General features: G+C 38.7%; 3 protein-coding genes across 4 annotated transcripts; all 3 read right to left on the reverse strand.

Annotated features, from left to right (window-relative positions):
• Window positions 1–931: 931 nt before the first annotated feature.
• On the reverse strand, window positions 932–6687 carry igf3 (insulin-like growth factor 3). Its single transcript, XM_088407774.1, has 4 exons — window positions 6523–6687; window positions 5772–5904; window positions 4435–4640; window positions 932–2272 (listed from the first exon to the last, which is right to left on the reverse strand). Exons 1-4 carry the CDS (start codon window positions 6565–6567, stop codon window positions 2096–2098), a joined length of 561 nt encoding a protein of 186 aa, XP_088263900.1. The 5' UTR covers window positions 6568–6687; the 3' UTR covers window positions 932–2095.
• A 3804-nt stretch (window positions 6688–10491) lies between these two features.
• Window positions 10492–16485, reverse strand: lrif1 (ligand dependent nuclear receptor interacting factor 1). 2 transcript variants are annotated; one of them, XM_088409247.1, is made up of 3 exons: window positions 16202–16485; window positions 14129–15404; window positions 10492–12883 (listed from the first exon to the last, which is right to left on the reverse strand). In XM_088409247.1, exons 2-3 carry the CDS (start codon window positions 15344–15346, stop codon window positions 12188–12190), a joined length of 1914 nt encoding a protein of 637 aa, XP_088265373.1. In that variant the 5' UTR covers window positions 15347–15404; window positions 16202–16485; the 3' UTR covers window positions 10492–12187. The 2 variants fall into 2 exon arrangements, with proteins under 2 accessions (XP_088265373.1, XP_088265372.1); XM_088409246.1 differs by having other exon boundaries at window positions 10493–12883; window positions 16191–16485.
• Window positions 16486–18282: 1797 nt separating this feature from the next.
• renbp (renin binding protein) lies at window positions 18283–23551 on the reverse strand. Its single transcript, XM_088407761.1, has 11 exons — window positions 23407–23551; window positions 22418–22527; window positions 22232–22307; window positions 22080–22155; window positions 21005–21183; window positions 20603–20830; window positions 20393–20474; window positions 20151–20326; window positions 19015–19146; window positions 18596–18683; window positions 18283–18503 (listed from the first exon to the last, which is right to left on the reverse strand). Exons 2-11 carry the CDS (start codon window positions 22516–22518, stop codon window positions 18430–18432), a joined length of 1212 nt encoding a protein of 403 aa, XP_088263887.1. The 5' UTR covers window positions 22519–22527; window positions 23407–23551; the 3' UTR covers window positions 18283–18429.
• Between the last annotated feature and the right edge of the window lie 1408 nt (window positions 23552–24959).

A 24959-nucleotide genomic window follows, 5' to 3' on the forward strand; every position in this document is an offset into this window, starting at 1 on the left:
TCAATTTTTAATCCTTTGACAGCACTAATAATGAGAGATTTATCACAATATTAGTATTTAAAGTAAGTCCTGATTTGTGTTTCACACATTGTGTTTTGCATCTCATATGACCACCCAAACAAACCCAATCAATCCCCATTTTTGCTATCTTTAGTACGCACTACAGGTGAGTAAAAAAAACTAACAAAAAAAAAAACCCATGCAATTAATGTAAAACTGCCACTGTATCAAAATAAGTTGTTTTAGTGACTTATAATTTTTATTTTCAAAATTCAATCCATTCCATTGCTATGGTGCGACTTTTACATAACCTTAATCAGGTTTAAGGGTTTAGTCAGAGACTTAATCAAAACACTGCTTCCCTTTCATATCCCTAGCAATAACATTGCATTAAAATGTACAAAACTACAGTATACCGCTGATCCTAGACCTGTCCCTGCACAACAATACATGTATATATCAAGAATTGTAAGTACAGCTTTAATAAATAAATAAATATGGTAGCTCATTGGGTATTGGCAATTTTTAGTGTAGACCAAGCGACCAAGATTGTAAAATTCTTACTTAGATTTGTTGTCTGCATTAAAAGTTGACCATAGACTTTAAACATGGATAAGGGATCGCAATTCTCTAATTTTCCGAGTATCGCGGCTTTCTAACAACTATACTTCTTTCTTTGCTAAGATGGCCTTCCTAACTGCGAGGGACTTGATAACTTAAGTCTCGTTATGAAATGATGAGCTGTTTTGCGTGTCACTGAGATTCAAAGTCAAAACATTAGGTCAAGTTGTGGTAAACAACATATTGTTATGAAGTGCCCGGCAAAGTAAACACCAAAACTTGTCATGCGGGAAGTTGCTCAAAATCAAATCTCTCAATCGTGATGTTTTAATTCATTGTTTTGGTGATAAGAATAAGATCAATACACAACCGACATCAACATCTTTTATTCTCAGCAGTTATATTAGTGCATATATTGTCTAAGAGAAATAAGTAGTGTTTTGATATACACGACACAGATATGGACTGAATGACAAGGTCTACAAAGTAGAGAAAAAAGGACTGCATAAACAATAAAATAAGATAAAACATTTGAGTTACGGTACAAATAAGAAAATTAAGAAAAAGTGCATGTCATAATAATAAGCAAATGAAACATGTTTGAAAGACACTTACGAGTGGGTAAATATAGTAATAAATACACAAAATAGGAAAAGACCAGCAGCTAAAAAAATTATTCACGAATAACTAAACCCGCAATCCTGGAAGGAAGTCTACTCGAGCCACTCCAATGTGGCAGGTGTCAGCTACGGGGAAAATGGGGAAATGTATGCACTAAATGGTCAATGTACCACTTGTAGTTGATAAAATCTGACTGTTTTAGTCAGAAGGAAGCTAAAACCAAAGTTTCCAACCCCAATTAGCGCAATATTATATGTTGTGTCATCAAAATAGATTAGTTAAAGTGTGTTTACTATTACTAGTTGCCCACATGGTTTACTACATATAAAGGGGAGGTCAAGTCAAGATTTTTTTTGTTTACAGTAATGTGCTCTTTGCGCCACAACAACTCGAAACACTTTAATCAAGCGGTAATACACACTTGTTTTTAATTCATCTCAGTGAGTGGCCAATTTGCCAAATGCTGTCATGTGAAATGACCTCACAGCTGCTAAGGTAATGAAAAATCACCTTATTAAAGCTATATGACCAAACTCGAAAAACAGGTGAACCATTATTGTTTTTTACCTGAGCCCTGAGCACCCGTGATGTCATTTTCATTCGACAGCAAGCGGCAAAATGGCCGCCTTCTCGTATTCCCCAAATATAATATTCGTAAGAATTCCTTGTTCAGACGAATGGGGATGCGGAGAACATGCTGTTGTTTTCTTGACTTCCTCATTAACACACACGGAAGTCATTTTCACTAACTTAACTAAAGTGTGAAAAGTCTGAAACAAGCAGCAGCGTTTTCCAAAAGTACGCAAAAGTCGCACATGACACAAAGTCAAGTCTCAAGTCAAGTGTACAAATAGAGTCCATGAGACGGGCTTATTCAAATGGTGGCAGAAGAGCACTGGGGGAGGTGAGCCAGTTAAAAGGATGTCCTTGCAGCGGCCATGGAGAGGGCCTCCCTTGTTTTCTGCTGTCGGTTCACTTTCTTGAGCAATGAAGGCTTTATACTGTTCCTATAAGCCTCTCTCTTTGGACTGTTGGGTGGCCCCAGGTGCTGTAAAAGCCTTTTCTGAAATACTGCTTGGAACTGATAGGCCTGCAAGACAAAGATAAGCAAAAACAGAGCGTTTCAAGGACTTGGTAAGCAGCGGCTTCTCTGCATCAGATGTCCTTGGTCCTTTGTTTGACCTGAACTAATTTGATGGGTTGGCACTGACTTGTTATGGTTCAGCACCAATATTATTTAGTGCACACGTTTACTGACATGCTTTTATCTGGTAAATGATTATTTTCCATCAACATGATCATTTCATCATACAGATGTCATTGAGATGTGTTTCGCTCACTTATTAAGAAGGAGGCTTTGGATCAGTGAATGTAAAGAATCAACAGCTTTACTTTCAGAGTTTTTTGAAAATGAAGTGACACATTTGCATAGCTTGCTAATTGCAACTAAAGTGATTCATAATTTCTATATGAGCTGTTTCTTTTAGAATTTTTTTCAGCAGGTGTGTGTGTGTGTGTGTGTGGGGGGGGGGGGGGCAAACAAAGAAATGCTCAGAATTAAGTATACTGTATTTCCATTCTGAGCAAGATATTTATGTAAGGGCTGTCCACTAACTTTTGCACTCATAGCACGGGCACTGCCAACTTTTTCAGTTTGTCGCACAGGCTTTGGTCACACACTTTTGCAAGGTAATTAACCGTATTTGCTGATATATAGTCGTCCTAATTTGAGTGTTGCAATTCCTTATGATGGTAAGATTCAAAGTGACTTCCAATATTTTACTGTAACAAAAACTGTTTGCAACAAGCAATGGCTGTCAAAAATAATTATTTCACATAACTTTAAAAACTGACAATGGAGAAAAAAAAGGGGGGGCCAGCTCCAATGCAGTGTTTCCCGACAAGATGTACGTGAGCACATTGCAGGGGACACAGTATGTATGTACTCATTTAGGTTTGTATGGCATAACACAGCTCTGAATACTGCTGTTGTTTGGTGTTCTCATACCTGTTTAAAGGACCATTTTAAAAGTGTCGATTTTTTTGTAGTAAGTCTCATAAGCATTATACAGACCAAAGGCAGTTTTTTTCTTTATTTTGATTCAATGATGTAACAACCACGACAATGCAAGACATAAGCATAGTTAATTGATTTGGGTATCGTAAACAGAAAGTATTATCAAAGTATTTTAATCCACACCATTCAGCTTGATACAACATATGTCAGCATTTATAGATTGAAATACCACATTGTTTAATATTTGCAGGTATTGTTTATAGCATTGAGGGACATTTTCTCACTTTTAAATGTTTGAATGCATTCGAAAGCACCATGTTGGTGGCTAGTGCTAATGCTGTAGACTTGTGCCTTATCATTTAAAGACAGCGGACTTGATTCATATTTTAGAGTCCCGAATCAGTGACTGAATATGATTTCTTTTAACGGTGGTGTTTGATGTTGATGGATCTGTAATACGATGGCAATAAAAATGGAGTTGCAACGAATCAAGCTAGCCACTCTGATACAAAGGGGACTTTCAAAACAAAGGTGTCCTACAGCTATTGCATTGACGTCCACGTATGTGTTGTGGTGTGTTTATTTTGAAGCTGGCCTTGGCAACACACCGTTTTCATGTGACTCAATGGTGTTTTTTCCTATTTTGACCAAACTTCTTTTCACAGAGCGCATCATAAATAAATATATGAATCCTGTCACATCCGTGTACTGCATATGTTTGTGTTGTATGAAAACAGAACATTATTAAACATGTGCTCTTAATTTAGAAAATAAAACCCCTATTTCTCTGAGAGCCAAAAGAGTGCTGGTGAAGGTAACAAACAGCAATGCACGTCAGGGGCTTATTCAAGACAGCACGCGTTCGCCAAATGGGTGTCAAACATTCACCCACAGGTAAAATATCCATTTTTTTTTGTCACCAGGAAGACAAGAGCAGTACAGGTGAACATCCGGTGAACGTTTGCAAACCTTGAATGAACCCTGATGAGATTAAAGAGGCCACTAACTTTGCCAGAACTCACCAACATTTGCCCTTCAGTGGAATAAGGACTTGCTTTATGATCAATATTCTTTACCTACATGACACACCCAACCACTGACTCAAAATCAATTTGTGTTGTGCTTTCATGCACTGTCATGGGATATTTGGAGATATTTTTAGTTTTGAGACATAATAAATCTTTACTTGTTTCACGGGAAATGTGTGTTTTACAGTCAATAAATTCAGTTCTTACCGTGTCAGTTTGTTCTGCGGTGACGGTTTCCATGCTTGTACTTAAGCTTTTGCTTGTGCTTGGCCATGCTGTAGTCTGCTCTTGCGTCTTTGCCTTAGCACAGTATTTCTCCAGATGATGCAAATCACAGCCATTTGCCCGACAACATTTGTCCACGATCCCCTTCCCTCTGGGTCTGTAACCATAACCAGACCATGTACCTTTACCTGTCATAATAGAGGAGAAAAACAAACCCATTAGGGTCAGGTATTAAAGTCTGCATATCATCAATATCACTGTTATTAGACTACTAGGCTGATTTTGGTAGAGTGCTGAGTAGCATAATAATTCAAAGGAATGTTGTCTTTGTGGAAATACTGGTCATGTTTACATGCAGTTATTTACTTACAGTAATTACCCGAGTAGGACAATGCCGAGCAAAAACCATCATTCTAACCCAAGTGCTTAGCAATCAAATGATTTAGATGTCGAACTGTAACGATTAGTCAGCAACTAATTCTATAGTTCTCACCAGCAAATATTTGCCTGCTTCTGCAGTCCTTTTATCTATGTAGACTTATTGAATCAAAGTAATATATTTGCTTTTGCTTTGAAAAAAAAAGAACAATTTTGCCCTTTTTTCCTTTTTAGTTGACTCACGTTATGTGGTCACATTTATGAATGATAAATGATACTTTCCATGCTGATTCAATGTTGTAAATTGCAACAAAACTGACACCGAATGAAATATTTCACAGGCAACCAAATTCAAATAGGGTCTTTATAAAAAGGCTTCAGCGTTGAGCTATTGCTGTCCACTCAGAGTTAGTATTAGCAAGCGCACTTTCTCCCTTTTCCCTGTACCTTTCGATGAAAACAAAGCTGGTCTCAGATAGCAAAGGGTTGCAACAATAACACTATCAAACAATGTGGCACTGTGTACTGCTGGGTATGCTCCCATTTTGAAGTATTGCCACCACTTTGATACCAGATGGAGACAGCGGCCTCGGGCAGAACAGGAGAAAGGTAATTAGGTGAAAGGGCTTGCCGGTGTCTTTCAGTGTGCAAATATGAAATTAGCGAGTCCTCATATTAATGAGTATGGGTAAATATGTAATGAAGGTAACACTATAGAACACCTGACACACAATCTAAATTCAACTGTGCTTTGTAAGTTGCTCTAAAGACCTAACACATAGTGGACACCTGTCGAGTTAACAACCAAGCAATAATTTGAACATATGTAAACAAGACACAAAATATAGCAAAATTCTTGACATCCCTTACCAGTTGTGTGTTTTGATTCCACCATAAATTATATGTGGATATAAAACTAATAAGCCTGAAGATGCACTTACCTAAGTAGAGTCCTCGATCACCACAGACAAACAGGAGGTCGCTGATGAGTTCCGAGCCACAGCGAAGCTTGGCTCCCTCCGAGCACAGAGGCCCGCTGACCAGGCACATGGCTGAGCAGAACATGCACAGCATCTGAGGACAACAGGAGAAGGTGTTTACCCTTTTTTTCCGATCAATTACGTGGCAATTGCGATACCACATTTATTTATTTTAAATGGGATTCTCATGAACCTGTCTTGTAAGATTTGACTCTACTACTTTTGATGTTGCTTTAGATTCCAGTTCCAACACTGTCACGTTTTGTTTGTGTTCTCTGTATGACTCTAACATATTTTCATTTATGTATAATTTTCAACAGCGTATCCAGCGGATATGGTAGTTATGTTAAAACACCACAGATCAAAACACAAAGAAAGAAAAGAACTCGCGCTGCAAAACGGTAACATTTTAGACACATAGATAAGGACATCGTTTGGACATAATCTACATTTTGTGACCAAAAAAATGGAGCAAAAGACAATGATTACATTCATGCCGTTTAAACATGCAAATATTTTATTTCAGTCCATATTTTTGACTTTTGGTTTGGATGTTATAATTCAATAGTTGGATCTCTGGAAGATCACTTTAGATTCTGTTTTGAAACAGAACCAAAAAGTCAGCTCTATACTGTCTGTATATGCTCCACCGACTACAAAATACAGTTTGTTCGTTGACGTTCATATTTCACAAACAAAGACAATCTTTTACCTTCAATGGCAGTGGTCTCCCTAAAGGACACGGTGAGGCTTTCATCCTGTCTGTGCGGGGCCACTCGAGCGCACCTTCAGTATTATAGTCAGACTAGAAGAGGAGGAAGGACAGCAGCGCACAGAGATGGCCTCCCTCCGCTGCTTTGCAAGTTTGTTTTCAAATCTCATCTGCTTCTCATATCTGATAATTCAACATTCTGTTACAGGGACTGGACTTGTTCGAAAATCTTTCTTGCTATCATGTTGATACAATGGATATAAAAAGTTAACAAGTCGTTGTGTTAAAATTTGTTTTGAGAAATCACTGACATGAAGATTAATCATGTAGGAGCTGTTTCTGTTTTGGACTTCAGATTAATTGTAACTTCGGGGATGTCGGGACCGCAGACGTCCCATTGTAATAATGATCACCTTGACTAAAACCCCCCACCATGAGTCTGGCTCGGGAATGGTCTTGTTTAAGTGATGTGCTGTGCTAGACCAATTTGAAGCATTTGGAATGTTTGAAAACAATATGCAGGACTGACTGTATTCCTCCAGCTCTGTATAATCACGAACAGCAGCATCGAATAACAGTAAGCACATCCCTACCCTTTTTGTAAATATTTGTGCAGTCCAGCTATTAAAAATTAATTTAGATGTGTAATTGAGTGATCTAATTAATCTCATTTTAATCTCACCTAAAAGAAAATTTCTCGCCCAATTTTTCTTTTTTAAATTTAGCGGTATTATATTACTATGGCAGATAAAAAAAAGAAGATAAACAACAACAAAAAGTGGCTTCAGTCCTTTATTTTCCTTAACAGACGCAATTGTAGCAATTTACCATTTGGCTGCAACCTTTAGTTTTAACCCCCAGGAAGATTAGTGCTGTTTTCTTTTGTCAGTTTCAAAATACAGTACTTGGAAATGAACATTAAAATAAAACATCACCCATCCTGCCCATCGCAGACTTGCTCAAATTTGGGGTACGTATTCTTGAATTTAGTTTGACAAAGAGCTTTGCTACGGCTCGCTACGTTACCATCTTAGTCGCTAACTTTAGCTGTGGCTACTTGCTCAAAGTGTCAGTCTGGGCAGTTAATTTACCATTAATCGGGTTGACAACTATCACATGCTCTTACATTTTTGCGCCACCCTTCTCCTGACAGCCAATCAGTTTCCTCTTCGATATATTTTTGTTTTTCAACACCCAACGACTCAAGCACAAGAAGCCTAATGTTTAAAAATAGATCAAATCGGCATGCAGAAAGCATACATTTAGAGTTTAAAAACTAGATGATCACAATTAGAAAAATGATTGAACTGTGACTGAATCTGTTGATGTCATGCAAGTACTTTTTTTTTTTCGCAAGCTTTTTGTTTTATTATAATATGGTCATTTCTTCATACTCTCCTACAATCAGTTGAATGGATTCTGAGTAAATATCACTATTGCACACCACTTGCACAGTAGCACGTCCCAAGTGTTTTTTTTGTGTGTTTTTTTTGGGTTTTTTTTTGTTTTTCGACAAACACAATATTAACACTGATAGTTTCCGTATTGACCACATGTGCCAAACTTATGGCTTACTGGCCTTATTCAACCCTCTGCATTATTTTATGTGATCCAAGAAGGCAGAAATTTTTGTAGATTTCTCTCAAAACTATTTATCTGCGCATACATATTTTCGTTTGAGTCAAAGCAAAATTAATTTGTCTTTTATAGCTTCATATTTTGTTAATAAATTATAGAATACATTATTTTACTGCTGAAAATGGCCAAATTAGTTTAGTATTCCTTAAAAACCAAGGTACAGTAGCTCATAAAAGTCTATTCAAATGCCATAGTGACTTTGTTACTATTGTTTAGCAGAGAAGAAAAAAAGGTAAATAACAGTAAAAATTAAATCAAAGAAGTTGCTCAGTGTGCTTGTTAAATTGGAGAAAAGGGCAGGTTCGTATTAGATTGTCTGCCTTGCTTCTCATCTCTGACGATTATTTGATTGTTTATGTTCTTAGCTTGATATCTGTTCGAGTGTTATTGAAGATTCGAACAAAGGCATTTTATCTAAGGATAAAAACCACAAGACCCAGTGTGTGCTCTTAAATCATGCTTGACTCAAATGATGACGTTCAACATTCGCACATCGAACAACATGTCAAACTTGTTTCATTAAATCCGGACTAAAACAAATTCTCAGTTCCTGACTCAGATATACTTTTTTTTTCACATTCCCAATGCTATTTTGAATATATAAAATGTTTTCAGTGTTTTTAAACCATTAATCCAATGTGAAAGTTATTTTTGACCAATTATCGTATCTGCCTAAAAATTTTAGAACATTTAGCTAGGTGCCAATTGAAAGATTGATGTGGTAGCAGTACAGAAAATGTTTTGTGGTAAAGGCTCGTACAGTGGCCCTGAAATGCAAATGACACAAACAAAAAACTAAGCAAACAAAAAACAAAAACACCTTCCAAGAGAGAAGCACACAATAAAAAAAGGAGCAAACAGGAAAAAGGTGCAAACAAGAAAAAACAAGCAAATAAAAAGAACCAAACAAGAAAAAGGAAGCAAACAAGAAAAAAGACGTAAAAAGAAAAAGACACAAACAAGAAAAAAGATGCAAACAAGAAAAAGACACAAAACAATCATAAAAGACGCAAACAAGAGAAAAGAAGCAACGAAGAAAAAGGACACATGCAAGAAAAAAGAAGCATAAAAGTGAATGGAAGCAAACAACAACAAATAGCAAACAAACTTTCGCTACTGGAAGTGGTTGGTGTGGGTGGGGGAGACGGGTGTGGTCTCACTCCTGATTGGATGACCGGGGGTCACTTGAGTGGACGTGATCAACAACTTCTCTCTTGTAAGGTGTTTTTTTTTTTTTGTTTGTTTATTTGCTTACCTTTTTTTGATTGCATTGTCTTCCAATCAGTTTTTCAGTGTTGTGAACAATGCCACGATTGAGGTCTCAGAGACCCTCTTTGCAATATTTTAGAGGGGACAGTGGCATATTAGGAGATAAAGAACATCAATCAAGCAGTTTCAGAGCAAGGCAAAGGTTAGTGATCTTTTTAACAGAGCATTGTCATTATTTATGTTTTACAACTCCAACATTGAGTTCATTCATCCCCAGCCCATCCGACTTGATCACCCGCTATTTAAGTCCTTCCAGACGCACCAGATTTAAACACCGTACATTTCTCTCGCTCACTTTAATGTTTGTTTTTCAGTTAAGTTTAACTGCTTTGAAAGCAACCTTCACCACCTTGTGGAATATTTAGGTATTTCATCTGTTTTTAAACCCAGGGCAGGTGAGTCGCAGCCTTCAAAATCTTATGCTCATTCAATCTTGAGTCAATTGCAACATTTTCCTAAACAATTAAGGACCCTATTACATTTATAGGCTTGGTGTGAAATACATACTTGTGTGTTTATTGCGTATGTAGTTACAGCCATCTGTCAGCCCTGTGCCCTTACTTAACATGCAGCCCCATATCATCACCAGCAGTGGAAGATTTTTTCTTCCGGCATCCTTCATCATAAATCTCATTGTAATAACACCAAAATAACCACAGACAACGGAAACTCCAAACAGGTACTCTCACCATCTTAGGCTCTGTTGGGACATAAAACTCCACTCTATCGAGAGTGCAATTTTTTTGTTTTTTCCTGAGGACACAAAAGACAGTCAAATGGAACTTTACGAGAATTTCATTTTTAATTGTTTGTGTGCAGCCAGTTACGGTTGGTGTGCTTGCCAAAACAATCAATCTTAAATTATCTGCTTGATTTGGCAACACTGTCTATATGTGAGTGAACCGTGTGGCAGTTACTTGAAAATTGGATGAAAATGCACAGTGGGTTGTATGCTTGTTGTTCACAGACAATGGTATTGGGGAAGTCTGTTAGTCCCTCTCCCACTCCCAATAAAAAATAAGTTTTTCTTCAGAATAACTTTGAGCAGACCAAATAAGGCACCTCTGTATTAAAACTCTATTAGAATTTCCTGTACGTAATGAAATGCATGAAAGGTAACACTCAAGTTTCTTTCACTCCATTTTTTTAAAACCTAGTTTATTCATGGGGATTTTATTCAACATATTGAAGACATACCGTCTATTTTTTTGGAGGAGGGGGGCACTGAGTACAGGCACAAAGGAGGAAATCAAGTGTCTTTGCCATAACTTGTTTTCACTAGTTTATTTTTTAAAATAAACTTTATATAACAAAGTAACCATACAATATACAAAATGGCAGTAGTATAACAGTTGTTACTTGTATAGTTGCGCTGCAATTATACTGCAAGAAACAACCGATAGCTTAGCAAGGCAAACCAATGCATGACGTCATTTTCTGGCGACACACGGGGTCGTACATGATCCACTTTTTACGATTTTAACATGTTAGATTATTTGCCATATAGTTAAATAATCCATCGTGGCAAAATAAAAAAAAATGTACTAATTTGCAAGTGTTACTACTCAAGGATGGATGGGAAAAATGTTAACATCCACCAACTTTATCTATACATCGATGACTTTTGTGATTCTTTCACACTTGGCACTTACTGTAGGTAACGTTTTGCCTCTTCTAAAAACGAAAGGGCCTCTCAACAATTTAATGGCGTGACTGTGGCAAAAAGGTTCCAACATCAGAAAAGACACCGGACACTAAAACTGTTTTATTTATTTACGTTGAGAGTCCCGTCATAGAACCTTAAGTGTCACAGCCAAATCAGGTGACTTTCGGGGTTTACGTTTCACACATGAATTGCATCAGTGTTTTCATGAAAAACGATCTTTTCTTTGGCATGAAACCAATGTTAAGAAAAGTGCCCCCTGTGGTCTGCACTTTATTCTTAATGAGATGTTTACATTGAAAAATATTTTAAGTTTTCTATCAGATACTACTTTGAATTTGTTGACAATTGCTTCAGTCCCAAATAATTGTAGATGCAAAAAACCAAAAACAACAAAACAGCATGTATAAATTCTCTTTGCAAAAACATAACCAAGCAAAATAAATAGCAATCGTAACGACGACTCAAAGGGATACTGTGTCATTCGCATGAGCATGTGGGCGCTTCAGGGTAATTACGGTAAATGCAGCTACACTACCCTCCTCCTGCTGTCAAGTTATAACAGGAGTGATACTCCCCCCTCATTGTAATATCATTTAATGATAACTAGACCTACAATTATTTTTAAAACACGACAAGAACACATTTATTTGCAAGTTTTTTAAATTTAGTATAATTTATTCATTTTTAATGATAAACGGTCTAAATCTTAGTCACAGGCATCTAAATCACATTGGTTCAATTCCTTCAAATTGGTTCAACTAAAACAGCAGTCGCAAATAAGACAGCAGTAATTATATTTCAGATTAGTATTTAATTCAAATAATGATTGTGCGTAGTAATCCAATACTGAACAACTTTAAATGTTTGTAACAATAAGCAGACTTGACCGTGGTAACATTCTTTAAATATGTACCGGTACTGTAAACTGGTTGATATGAATTTCTTATTTTATTTATTAGTGAACTAAAGTCCTTCCATAAAACTAAATAAGAAATAACTCAAAAATACATGTTAAAAAAAAAAAGAAAATCACAGTATAGAAAAATATAAGATGGTGCAAAGCCATGAATTTCAGTCGTACGATTGCTTTTATCATTTCAACTTTTTCAAACGTCCACTCTTTTTACTTGTGTAATCTCTTGTCCATGTTAACCTCTCTGATTGTTCTACCCCGGCACTGCTATTCGGGGAACCAGGGACACAACATGGACACATTGTGCGCTTCCTTGCTCTTCCCATTCTACTTGTATTTGAAGCAGTACTCTTCGGGACCTGGGCATTTGAGTCCGGAGAGTTAGGAGTGTCATTTTCATCCGAGTTGAAGATTTCATCATCGATTGGCTCCACATAGCCAACCATAAGCCTTGCGTCCAGATCATGGAATATCGGCTTATGAGAAATACTGCAATTTCTTTTCTTAGCTTTTCTTTTCTGGTTCAAAAGACAGCACTCGCCTGAGTCATTACCTGCATGGGGACTTGAAGAAACATTTTTTCTTGATGAGTTCTGTTCATCTGATAGTTTTGTTCCTATAATAGAAATTGGACACTTGCTGCGATCGGGGTCTCCTGGTTTGTAATTGTAACGCATAGAAAGTTCACTGTCAATTAGTTGGTTTGAGGTTTGCTGAAGATCCTCTGCCGGTCCAATTTCTGCAGATTTGTTGAGACTAAGCCTCGATGATATTGGGTTAATTCTCTGCAGGCAGATTCGCACATCATCTGTAATCCCAAAAATTTGCCTTAGAAAGTGATCAGACCTGCAAACTGGTAGGTCATTTGAAGAATTCTGGAAGAAAAACAACGTCACGCAGTTAGAATATCACCTTGGTTGCATAGTCCATCATAAAAAAGAAAGAAGTAAAAAAGGATGAAAGTAAAAATAATCTTTGAAAAGTTAACTTTAACTACTACCCATATGAACATTTTATAGGTTTTGATAGCCTTGTGAAATCTACTACCAGGGGCAGAGCTACATGGTAGCCAGTTGTGGTCTTGCCATCTTTTGGGTTACCCCTGCACCTAGAAGAAATTTGGGATATCTTCTTTTTTAAGCCCACTGATAACATTTGTCATTTATATTAACTGCATAATTAAATGTACGCACTAAAACATTTTCTTTCATGAATTCTGACTGTGCATGCTACATGTTGTGAAACCATGGCCATCCCACAAAAAAAAAAAAAAAATCTGGCTACAATTCTGCATATAATGTAATCATATATTTAAATTGTAATACAATTTGTACCTAACTGAACAAAAACTGTAACAAAACCCAATAATGTAATAATTTCATGACAAATATTGAAAAAAATCCTGACTGATATTGTAACAACATTTTTACCTGACTGATATTGTAACAACATTTTTATGTAATGCCTCATAAAGAACACAGCATCATTAAATAAAAACAGGTATATTCAACAGTAACACTTCGCACTCCCAAAAGCCTTTGTTGCAAAGCACTTTTCAAAAAGGCGTCACTTACTTGAATTGACTGCAGAGTACAGTACATTTTTAACTCTTGTCAATTAACTCCAACAATAAACTTTGTTTCAATCAGACAATATTAAAAATACACAGGCAGTTTGAAATACACTTATGAAATATTCAACACCCATGTGTTAACGCCACAATTGTTTTGTGGATGTACATTGGTTTAAAGATACCCAAAACATAAAAAGGAGAACATTGGACTCAAAATTAACATGTATAGATTACATTGTCATGTTGTTCATGATCAGTTTTGAGGGAAAAAAAAAATACCCACCTCTAGATTTTATTTCATTTTCTATTGAGTCAAGCGTAAAACAAAATATTCCATGCATTATTACATTTGAAGAAAATTATTGCATTATAGGGTTGAACAAGATCTTGTTCTGTTTGGCTTCCAACTTAGGTGTGCTAACAGCGTTTACTAGTACACACTTTGAGAAATGTGCATTCATTGGCAAAAAGGAAAAGCACTGGAAAAATAAGGAAAAAAAAAAGACGAGTGTGGCTCTCAATTTGACCCCACCGTCTATTTACTCACCCTTTTGTCAGCAGAATTTCCACTAGTGAGGCCTGAAACATCAGGATGCGACAAACTCTCCATTCTTTGAGAAAGCCTTGCACTGTCCAAGTGTTTATGGGCCGAGTCGCTGTCATCGTTGGCAAGTACGCTTCCGCCCACGCCGTGATTATGTTGCTTGATTTGACCAATGGAGCTTCTATTACAGCTTTCACATTCAGTTTGTTGATGCCGGCCAGTATCGGCGTGATCGAGGGTTGTCCTCTTAACTACATTCGCGTGGTCAAAGGTCCTTGTTTGATTTAATTCCGTTTTTTCTACCGGGCTTGGAATTGGGGCGTTTTCAGATTTGGGGGGAATATAAGATACGAATATGACATTATCTTCATCCAACGAAGGGTCTGTCTGCAGTGCTGGACACAAGTCACCAGAGTTATCGTCATTGCAAAGATCAATCACTTCATTTGGCTCATTTGGAGTGATAATACGTGAGTGCTGTGAGAGTGACGATGAGCATGATGTTGCTGCAGAGTTTGCCGGCTGGTAACGCTTTTCCTTGCTCACCACTGGTGATGAAAGGGCCTCCTTTTTGGCAGCAAAAAACACCCTGCCATTGCACATGACCATGTCTTGCTGACGTGTTTCACTTGCCGTCAAGTTGGACAAGGGAGCAGGCATCACGTTTTTAAGAGCTTCAAACTGGTTGTTGCTTTCCGAGTTTGGAAAGGGCTTTGGTGGAACAGCAGGACAATGTGGACGGTCAACAGAATTGTCATCAGAGCTGACTTCTTCAATCACCCACTTCATTGGACTGTTGGGCCTCTGGGAGACCTTTGGAATTAATTTCAATTGTGATTTGGGCAATCCCAGTGAAAGTGAAGGCATGGGCGATGAACAAAAATTCGGAACTTCTGAATCATATGAAGAAACATTGTTAGGGCAGACAGTTGTCTTAGACGATATGGAACGCACACTGGTCGAGTGTGAACTTGAAAAAGAGTGGCTTGTTGGTATCAAAAGCTGATTTTTAATATCATTCGGAACTTCGGGAGGTGAAACCGCTTGGGCTTGATTCACAGGGGCTCTGAGGAATGTTTGTAGAGACGGGAGAGCAGGGTTTATTCCCAAGGGAATAGGGGCAGCTGATAGAGTATTTACCGGGAGTGTTTCTCTTGTTTTAGGCTTGATTTGAATTTGAGCATATTTCCCATTCACCATCTGAACAGGAATCAGTGCCATAATATTTCTTCCATCAGCTCCGATGGCAGGCAAGGCCTGGTAGAAAACCCCAGTGCCTCTGAAGAAAGTCAAATGAGCAAAAAGACAGCACATCAATTAAGAACACAAGTTAACGTGGTTTCCAAATAAGTATTTGCAAGCAGAGATTTTTGCAGTATTGTTTTGAATACTTATGCTGTACGTTTTGACTTGTCACTGGATCCAACTGCCCTGCCCATTGTGTGCTTTTGTTACATTATTATTATTATTTTACAGCTAATACTTTGTATGCTGGACAGAATCCATAAAAAAAGGTTTATCAATGCATTTTGATTTTACTTTTGTGCATTGTTAAATACATGTAAAATATGCTTATTAATCCTGAAATCCCCCCCCGTCTAATTCTTGCAGTATTTGAGCCAAGGGATTGCACTATCCTGGTTGGTGTGGTAACTTAGTGGTCATGCCATGTTGAAATTTCAGCTCCCTACTGTCTTCTTTCAAAGCGTTCCCTCTGATATTCGATGCCTTTGCTGTACAGATCAAACGTTTGGGCAAAACAGCGCACACGGGTTAAACGCAAACAGAACAAAATCAAATTCTTCTTTCATCCCAAGTTATGAGGGCTGAGTTTGAATTGATACGGACAAAAATTATCAACATAACAACATTGTGGTTGTAGTTCGAAAGAAAGCTACTTAAATACATTTTAGACTTTGCATTGTCATTTGCAGCGATTGCACGTTTAACCAGTCTACACAAACACGGAGATATAAAACTCATGTTAAACGATACCGCAACGTCTTTTCGTGACCCTATAAACAGTACACGCAATAATGTCTTGTCATTCAACTTGGTACTTTACCTTTGACCCACATTGTCTAGCTGATGGGTGGAATACATGACTCAACCATATGTGGAGTTCACCACCCGTGCCGTGATGGATAAACAGAGGCTCGAGAGCGGCATGCTAAATCACTGAAGAAGCTAACGATTAGAGGCGGGCAGTTCACGAGGCAACTCTGGCGTCCGCTTTTCTTCGTCGACCGGTGTTCAGTGAGTGGATCTGGAAAGTTCCTCCTTATTAAGTGGAAAATGGGGAACCCCGACGAAGGAGCACTGCTTTCCTTACACCCGGTCTCGGGGTTGTCGTGACTCGAGTTTCTTGATCATTAATGTTTTTCTTCTTTCTAAATATATAATTTTAGTGAAGGTTAGCGAACAACTTCTGGCGCTCGTTACTGCCACCTTCTGATCAGGAGACATGGCCGGCACCGCTTTAAGAAAGCAGAGGTTCGTGGGCTTCAAAGGAACTTGCCTGTTTATGTTTATTCGACCACCATGGATTTACATTTACATATCGGTCACATTAACGTATGTTTTTTTTTTTTTCCTCAAAGTTGGCTCATTAAAAAATACACAGTTGTTTTTAATCAATGTATGTATTTTACATTTTAATAAATGGTAAATATTTTAGATAATAGGCATTGGATAAATATATGTATCTTTATTCAACAGAAGGATTTTTTTTAGATTTTGTTATAAATAACACATTCGGCAAATGGCAATGTTTTTTTCAAACGTATAAAACAATTTGGCATATATATTTATATCCTGATCTTCTTTATAGCCTTTCCTTAATGGATGTAGTGGAGGAGGATGTGGCTTCCATGCTTTTGTCTCCTCACAAAGTTGCTCAGCAGACACTCCCTTGTGTTTACGACCATAGTCAAATAGCGGATGACCTAATTACAAAGACCTGTAATGCTTGTGTGCGATCAGGTTGAATTGACTAGCCCGTGTCTCACCTTTTGTTCGTTGCCATGGCTGTGGGGCGGAAAGGTGATATGGAGTGTGTCTTGTCTTTAGTTATGGCCTGTCTGCAAGCCTTTGCCTTTATGGCTCAGGATCACGGGTATTAGATTTCATATCTGGTGCAGCCACATGGGCTGCTTTGATTTTAGTCCTCATTGACTGAGTCCACTAAGCGGGTTCTTTGTGAGCTCCCTCTGGTTCCTGGGTTGTTTTTTTTTGGTTTCAGTGCATTGGACATACTCTGGAGTGGTCGCTCAGGGTCCATGAGATCTGTGTGCAGCTCTCTGACAGTGACAGGGATTCAGACATTTTTGGTGCTCCATTCCCGTGTCCCACTGAAGGGCCACTCGCATGGGGGTGCCAGCACCTGTTTGCTCATGGGCACTGGCCTGCAATGGACAGCACCGCCCATATCAACGTTCTGGAACCGTGTGCAGTTCATCTGGCTCTCATATGCCTCCTGCCGTTTCTTGAGGGACGTCCGATCGGACAACACTTCAACAATTTTCCACATGGACCATCAGGGCGGGACAAGGTCCATACAGTTGATTCTCAAGTGGTCTGCCTCCCAACTGGACAATCCACAGGTGGCCTGTCTTCCAGCCATCTAGAATGAGATGGCAGATTCACTCTCCCGAAGGGTGCCAGCGCCAGGGGAGTTGCGTCTGCACATGGAGATTGCACTTGCAATAAGGACTTGTTTCATTCGTTCGTGTCATCGATTCCTTGTGAACTCGTCATTCCATGCTTTAACACCGCATCTGGCCATTTGGAGGGGCGGCATAATAAGATACTTATGTGACCAGTTCAATGAGCCCTAGATGACCGCCGGTGTTTTGTCACTTGAAATCTTCGTATCCCAGTTCGCATGGCACATCTTTTTATGTGCACACACGGGGGTCATAATTGACGTTTGTTGGTATGCATTCTTGAAATAATACTGTGCTTGATGCTCTGTGTCTGGCGGTCAATCAAGCTCATCAAACCGCCATTACATAAGTAACTGTTGTTCAACTCCCTAAACCTACTGTGGCAGCAGTTGAACCGTGCAGTAGTTCTGTATAAAGTCATCTGTTATATGCACCAGCTCCTCGCATGACCCTGAAAATGATAGTGGTCTACAAAGTGACAGGATGGACAGATTTATCAAAGGAGCGTTTTATTTCATAATCTGCAAATTAAGGTGTAAAATCAGTCACATACAATGTTTTAAAAATACATTAATTATATTTTGATTTGCAACAGTTTAAAACATTGTCTCTTCCAGTTAAACACAATGGAGTGCAAGTTTACACAGCTTCATTCAGGAGATCATCCAGAATTCGCTCACACATATACAGGCTTCGTGGTACGTGAAAGAAACCTTTAAAAAACAAAAGTGATACAATTATCCAGAGGCATTTAGTTCATTGACAAAATTAGGAAAGTAATGTTCCAGAGCCATCTTATTCTTACCTTTGTAGGGGCCTCCTTTAAAATCCAGAACTACTTTTCCCTCTTGTGACAGATAACCATACCATTCACCATGTTGGTCATCAGAAAACTGCACATACAGGTAGATGTAATTCAAGAGATGTAAAACAAAACAATTTTCACAGTGTGTGGAAAAACTCTACATTCCTCATACAAATGCTACATTCCTATGACGTGACCACGCTATTGTAGTAAGACTAGTCCAAACAAAAATCAACAAGGCTCTTTTCACTCTTTGCTAACTGCATCTCTACCCCGCACATATACAATATGATTGATCATCCTCACAGAAAAAAAAAAAAAAAAAACAACACCATGATGAGGAGTGTTGTTTGTCTGTATGTGCCCTGCGGTTGGCTGGACACCAGTACAGGGTGTTTGTTTTTTTTTATAATACTTACATGAGTAAATGTGTAGTCATAAACCTGAGAGAATTTCTCCAGAAGTCCAGGCCTTTTGGTTTGGCTGTAGGCCATGAGGAAGGCAATGAGAGCCTCACAGTGAGGCCACCACAGTTTCATACTCCACTCCAACTGCTCAAAACCATCAAAAGATCTGATTTATTAGCATGCAACAAGGAACTACAGTATACATGCCTTAAAACAATCACAGCAATGTATACATGACCAAATAGGAATGACAAACATTGTGGTACTGTATTTACGAAGAGCACAACCTTACCCTTTTAGATAATTGTCATTCTCCTAGTTTGTGTGAGGCCTAATGTTTAATGTAAGCAGCAGCAGCAGCAGCAGCAGCATAAAAATACAGTTGCATGAAAAAGTATCTGAACCTTTGGAAAATTCTCACATTTCTGCATAAAATCCCTATTAAATGAGGTTTCATCTTTACCAAAATTACACAGATGGAAAAAAGAATCTGCTTATATTAAAAACAGCCATTTTAAAAACAAAATATTTTGAATGATAAAATGCAAACAGTGTCAGTAGTGGGAGGAACAAGTAATTGATTTAATGGCTGGTTGTTCCCCCATTGGCAGCAATAAATTCAACCATTCACTTTCTATTGTTGCAGATCAGTTTGGCAAAATGATCAGGATTGATCTTGGACCATTCCTCTCTCCAAAATTGCTGCGGTTCAGTCAGATTCTCAGGTGCCTAGCATGAGTCACCGTGTTGACGTCATGCACATACAGGCTGATGTCAATTAAAGAAATGGCCATTGATTCTCTCACATATATTTTGTACCTCGGAAACCATTTTCAAGTTGATTTGCTTTTGTATTTTGGATCATTGTCCTGTTGCAGTATCTAGTTGTTGTTGATGTTGGGGAGCTGTTCCATTTTTCCTCCACACATGACATTGTGTTCCTCTCAGTCCAACTTTAGTTTTATCAGTCCACAAAATATTTTGCCAAAAGTTCTGTTCATTGTCTTTTGCAAGTGTCTTTTGCTAACAACGTTTGGTTTGGAACTCTGCTTCTCATTTAATGCATTCAATGGCGATTTTATGTTGAAATGTGTATATATTAAAGATTTGGAATGGAATAAAAACTCATGCAGCGATGACTGACTGACCTGTGTTGGACAGTGGCCATCCACATCCAGGAAGTAGAAGAGGCCACCGTGATCTTTGTCCCAGCCATATTTAAAGGGTAGCTCCACAAACTTATTGATAGCTTTCTCCTGCAGCTCCTTGTCCCCCCACTGAGTAGCATACTGAAGCAAGAACCAGCCTGCTTCCAATGCATGGCCTACATCGGTAAAACATAAACACGTTGAGTTACACAGTATTAGGAGAGGTGGGGGACTTCGTTTACCTGGATTCTGCAGTCGGCCTTGACAACCCGGCAGTTCTGCCCCCTCCGATGACACGTTTTCCAAAATCGCTGTGCCATCTCTCTGTACGGTAAGAACAATTGTGGGTTTTTATTTCTTAGATAACAAAGACACTATCGATACACATCGGTTAGAACAACATTATAACGACAGAAAACACAATGTGCAATTACGTGACAATCGGTTCAAACCTGAACATGTTGGAGAATCTGCTGCACACACCAGCTGCTCAACTTTTTGTACTTCAGGACTGCCTCCTCGTCGCGGCCTTCAGTGAGTTGTTGCACTAGACACATCAGCATCATTGGAACTGCCATACTGTTGGTTTGCGTGTCACCGGGTAGCGTGGGTCGGCCCAAGCCCGTTGGGTCAACCTGAACCCAGAAGATGAGCTGCGCCATCATCGTTTCAGCCTCTACCTGGGAACCAAAGAAACACCCGAAAGTTTGATCAATCACACTTCCAGGGGTCTTGCAGGTACAGTTGCCATCAATCTTAGAATGTATTGTATGCACGAAAGGAGAGAACTGACAGTTTCCCAATATCCATATTCAAGTAAGATAATTGGCATGCGAAGGTTTTGGACGTTATACCTGCATGTCCTTATCACCGGTGACTCTGCTCAGCTCGTCTAAGGCCATGATGTAGAAACACTCACTGAAAATGGTCCTCTGTACTTTTACCGCTTTACCGTCTCGTGTTAAACAGAATGCACACTTCATCTGACCATTGCTGCTGGAAACACGAGCAAACTTCCTGAGGAAAATCCCTCCTGAAATGGAAGAGAAAATGGCTAAGGCACGACCGAACACACTGTATATAATCAGGTTTTGTCATTGCAGACACTTGAACGACGACTCACATACAGGCACACACACAATTTACATGATCTGCGTTGAAAATGATCAGTCAAGTAAACCTTTGAAATAAAAAGAAAACATCTCATTTTAAAACAAATCTTGCAAAATTAAAACCCAGGACACTGTTGTCAAGTTTATTTGGACAGCCCAGAATCACCACAGCCTCAAAGTTACTTTGCTGGAAATCAAATATATAACACAGTTTCGCTGGCAACTATTTTAATTAGTAGTCAATCAGATGAGCGGTGGGTGTGTTATTGCTTTAGCCAATGCTAAATGCTATCTTGCGTCAACGGTTCAACGGCACTAAACAAGTCAATTCACTGGCCATTATCCAGCCTTTTTTGCTTTATCCCAGTGTTACGCCAATGTAGTAAATTTTGTATCCCCTGCCTGCAACTTGAGTTGACAGGTGGCTTTTCTCATTTAGGTGTGCTACATAAACTATTAAATGTTTCCAAGTACCCGCTACAATGTGCTCACATACTAATTATTGCTGATGTGCAAGGGTACTTGTATTGATGTTGCACTTTGAATGGTCATTGAGCGCACAACTAATGTACTGAGTATAGTACTTGCGCTCTTTTTTGTTCCCCCCCAAAACCTTCTTTATAAAACTGTGAAAATGAAAAAAAAAAGAATGTACATTCTGCAGGTTCAAGATTTTAACACCATTATGTTGTACATTTTTATGCAGGTTCTGTCCAGAAATCCCCCATTTATTTATTTTTAGTCTAAGAAAATTGAAAAATAAATTCCATATGATCATCAACAATCATCAAACATCTCAAAAAGTATATGTACATACCAGTTTTGGCTGCTTCAAGAATTTCAGGCCGGTGGAATCTATCCATAGTTCTGTACAAGCGGCAGTACATCCAAACCTGGGAAAGTGCAAAATGATCCGATGGACAATGGAAAAGTGGAAAAGTGTAAACACATGCACTTATGAATGCTAACCTGTCTTCCCTGCAACCAGACATATTTCAGCTCGTCATAAACCCTCCCATTCTTCCCAATACAATTGAAGAAGCCCCTGAAATACAGAACACATGGCAATCAACAGGACAGGTCATTTGACATTTACATATTCATCCACCCTTAGAATGAATTTCAATGAGGAGCAAGCAGGGGTGAGTACAGCACCCGTAAACAGTGTCATGGGAGTATTTCAGCCAGAAGTCCATAACGTTGTTAAGCTCTTTGCGAATCTTCTCTCGATATTCCTCCAGTTTCACGACAGACATGGTGCTTTTCTGAAAAAAAAATGTTTGCGGAAGAAGAATTACTGAACTGACTTAACTCTCTCAAAATCTTGTAAAATTCGTCCTGTGGCAGTTCTCGAATACAGTAGTGACGTGAGTGTAATTGGGCGGGAGGGTCGGGGCGTGAGGTTTTCTATTTCTATAGGTTTTCTAGCGTGTGCTTCGCAAAAATATAAGTGAGAAGCCCTGATCTGTGGCTACAATGAATATGGCATTCTGGTTTATATTGCACTAGTGGAGTATGAATCACGCAGTAAAATGTCACCGTTTAAGGCGATTCTACCACTTTATTAGTTGAAAATGATCACAGTTGCCGAGGCAAGGACTTACCTGTTTTATTTGGTCATGTAAAAGTAAACTTTCTCTCTCGCTCGCACACGCCACCCATTTGTGAAATGAATTTAATTTTTTGACAATTAGCCCTGAGTGCTCAACTTTTTGAACATTGAAAAAAGGTGTGTGTGTGTTGGCCTATGTGTGTGTGTTTTAATGGTACGCAACTTTTTTTTCCTTCTATTTAAAATTCTTGCGCCCATGCACTTTAGACATCAAACGATAGACATTGCTAATTCGCTCCTCTACTGAAATCCCACTGTAATCTGCCTTTACGGTATTTATTATACCGCCTGCGCCTCCGCAACGACCGTTGACGAAGTTCAGGTGAGAGTGGTCTGTAAGTCTAGATGCCTTTTTTTGTCAGTTTGCAAACTACGGGCAAGCTAGTTGTGTTTGAATAAGTAGATGTGATGCAAAGCTGTCGTGACGACATGCTGCTCGACATGTTAGCGGCTAAAGCGGCATGATTCCGCTTAATCGGTACCGTAGGCAAGAATCAACCCCAAAACGCGCGCTCGACAAACGAATCGTTACCTGCTGCCAAAACTGCAGAGAGAGAGGTGAAGTGGACTTATCCGTGAGCTCTGCAGCCTCACCACTGCTCCTTTACTCACGAGGGCTGTCACGTGATTACGCACAACACGCAGACGAGGAAGGTAGCTCAAACAGTGAATAAAACGTGACACATGGGAGAGCAGCGCTCGGATACAAATTATGACCATGGGGAGCAGATGCAGAATGGCGTTTACCTGACAAATAAGAGTCGAAGAATTTTGTGCTAAGCTTCTTTGCAAAATGTACGAATGTTCCATCTCTTTTCGTGGATTTGGACGGTTGTTGTAGTAACCTTTACTGAGCAAATAGGCACAGAAACCGATATAAAAAATACAACCTAAAGGCACTCTGTGTAAGATCTAGACCGTTTTTCATTACGGACAGCATGATGTGCTGTATTTACCATTGTCCATAAGTACAACAAACACGGCAGCCGCCGGAGGAGTGCCACCCCGCATGTAATATATTTTCATGATAACGAGACCTACGATTATATTCAAAACATGGTTGGTCATTAAGAACACATTTATTTATAAAGCTTTTTTTTTACATTCATGATCATTTATTTCTTTTTAATGACGAACAGTCTAAATCTGACATTGCCCCTTTAAGGGTGAGGCATGATAAAGACTCAAGATGATGCAACCAGAATAAGTACATACATGGTAATTACAGTGAAGGTCATAAACCAGTTTTTTTTTCTTGTTAACCTCTCAGCTATGAATTAAATTACAGTAATATGAGGTTGGTTTTCTGATAAATACATTTTTTCCAGGCTGCTGTTTGGAGTTTCTTAGTTTTTCCAAAAACATTTATTTTTGTTTGCATGAGTCTGAATGAGCAAAAAAAAAAAAAAAAGGCAACAATATCCCCAAATAATGGAAGGTCATTTGCCAGCTGTGCATCTTCCATGAGCAGGATGACTTCTCAATCTGCGAGAATGAAAAATAAAATGTTTTATTTTGATTTTTTTCAGCCTGGAAGCTTGTTGGTTGAAACAAAGATTTGTTTGATTCTGTAACTTTTTCTTGTTTGAAACCAAAAGTTCTGTTTGCTTCTCAGAGGTTTTTCATTTGATTGGTTCTTTTTTTGGCACAAATCTGATTCCATAACTTTGACCATAAATAGTTTATTTCGAATAATTAGATGGCTTCCTCATGTTTGGCTTTTACTTTGATAAAATGACTTGACAGGCAGCGCATTGTCCTGTATGTCTTGTACCGCATCTCAAAATATAAACAGATCTCATCCCATTAGTTGCCTAGTTCAACCTCGCCCGTTTTTGTGAAAATGCATCTAACACACACGTTTGTACCGCTACAATTGTGAGGACATCCACTGACATGATGCATTTCACACCTCCTAATCTTAACCATCACAAACCCAATGCAAACCTATACTCTAAAAGCAAGTCCTGACCCTAAAAAAAGAGAGCTCTTGAACAAGTGAAGACCGGCCTAAATGTCCTCAATTCTACAAAATGTCCCCACTATGCTGTATGGAAAACTCAAAATGGTTCTCACAAGTATAGC

Source organism: Hippichthys cyanospilos, chromosome 2, assembly GCF_059441005.1.
Source record: "Hippichthys cyanospilos isolate Australia breed blue-spotted pipefish chromosome 2, RoL_Hcya_1.0, whole genome shotgun sequence".
Classification (NCBI taxonomy): Eukaryota; Metazoa; Chordata; class Actinopteri; order Syngnathiformes; family Syngnathidae; genus Hippichthys; species Hippichthys cyanospilos.